This window comes from Eurosta solidaginis, chromosome X (genome assembly GCF_040869045.1).
Source record: "Eurosta solidaginis isolate ZX-2024a chromosome X, ASM4086904v1, whole genome shotgun sequence".
NCBI lineage: Eukaryota > Metazoa > Arthropoda > Insecta > Diptera > Tephritidae > Eurosta > Eurosta solidaginis.
In genome coordinates this window covers 201,011,119-201,012,772 of record NC_090324.1, presented here as the reverse complement: position 1 = coordinate 201,012,772, position 1,654 = coordinate 201,011,119, and the positions used below count along the sequence as shown (strand labels likewise).

Here is a 1,654-nt window from a genome sequence, read left to right as displayed (position 1 = left end):
ATCGCAAATCGGTAAAAAAGGGTTTCGAATTCACATTGATGGTGGTCGGTGAATCGGGACTGGGGAAATCGACACTGGTGAATAGTTTGTTCCTAACAGATTTATATCCAGAGCGCGTAATACCAGACGCCATTGAAAAACAAAAACAAACAGTAAAATTAGAGGCATCTACAAGCCAAAATACAAGCGCAACAATAGGCGGCATTTATGTAGAGTGTAGAATACAGAATCAGCACAACAAAACAAAAGCAGCAATAACAACAATATTAAAAATAGCAAATAGTATTTAATAACCTGTTGATGAACAAGCGCAGATGACCAACTGCTGTTAACTGAAGGGGGGTATAATGGAGTTAAGGCAAAGCGTTTACGAAGCATTGCATTCCTATTAGTCACAATAACAATTATTACAAAGTAATGTAAGAAGGAAAAATAAACACAAAAAATTACTCACCGTCAATCCAACTCATCCGTATCCAATCGATGCGGCTCGTGTCCGCATAAGTCATGCAACAGACGTTAACATCTACCTTTCCATCATATTGGCCTCCGTCCATTGCTATATTACCAATATTTTGCCTGTTTTTGGATTTGTTTATATTACCGACACAACCAACTAATAGGGGATTTGTAATGCTCATATTATGGCACAAACTTCTTTATATGTACACTATATTATAAGTCATACCTTTAATTCCTCTTGGGCATCCTCACCATTACCCATTTGATTGTAACGTGCAATATCCTTATGCAGTGTTCTTAGCATTATCATAGCTACCATACCCGACAAAAACAGCACTATTATTAGGGAATTTAGAATAGAAAACCACTGGATATTTGTATGTGGCATTGATTCTAATATATAATCCCATCGTGATGACCATTTTACCGAATTATCCATATTGAACAGAACACTGTATGTATAAACGATGGAAAGCTGTTCGCCACGACCTAGTGTATTACTTTTAATAGCGAGGGGATCGGTATTATCGCAATCTATCTTTAACGAATTTTAGATGATTAATTGAACGTGGAGTCACTTTTACAGATATTATTCGACCGCCATTTCCTCGAAATCTTACCTTCCCCTCAGGTTGACCACTATGGTACGTTATTCGTAAATCCATATGATTAAAAATATAATAAAAGCCTCGGCGATTATAATTGGGATTAACAAGACATGCTTCATCGCTATCTGAGTGAACAAAGCAACCCATAGGAAATCCCGTGCTACAATACTGTTTATCATTATCCAATGGGTAGCACCATGTAACAGGCATGTGGTCAACAATCCAGTGGTGTTGGTAGCTAAGGATGATCCCCTTTTTAGTACCATAAGGCGGCGATCACTCTGTACCTCACCACCAGTATAATTCTTGGAGCATACCACATCGCATTTGACATCTCTGAGAAATTCAAGGTCCTGGTCGAATGCGCTCTCTAAAAACTACTTGTCCTAAATTTTCAACGGGAGAGTTCTTTTCATTGCCAGTACAAAAGTCGAAGTAATGATATTCATAAGGAATTACAGACTCTTCCGTATGCAGGCGGTTGACGTACAAAATAATGTCCGACTTACACGCAGTTGTTGATTCAGCCTTTCTGCATTAATTTACTGGAGCTAACCCAGGTAAGTAGTACGCGCTACCATATT

The 1,654-nt window shown here is 38.3% G+C and overlaps 1 protein-coding gene across 1 annotated transcript; it reads right to left on the bottom strand.

Moving 5' to 3' along the window:
- Positions 1-214: 214 nt before the first annotated feature.
- Positions 215-1,439, bottom strand: LOC137234232 (transmembrane 9 superfamily member 2-like). Its single transcript, XM_067757848.1, has 4 exons — positions 1,083-1,439; positions 689-1,000; positions 455-616; positions 215-385 (listed from the first exon to the last, which is right to left on the bottom strand). The coding sequence occupies exons 1-3, from the start codon at positions 1,278-1,280 to the stop codon at positions 596-598; spliced, it is 531 nt and encodes a 176-aa protein (XP_067613949.1). The 5' UTR covers positions 1,281-1,439; the 3' UTR covers positions 215-385; positions 455-595.
- Between the last annotated feature and the right edge of the window lie 215 nt (positions 1,440-1,654).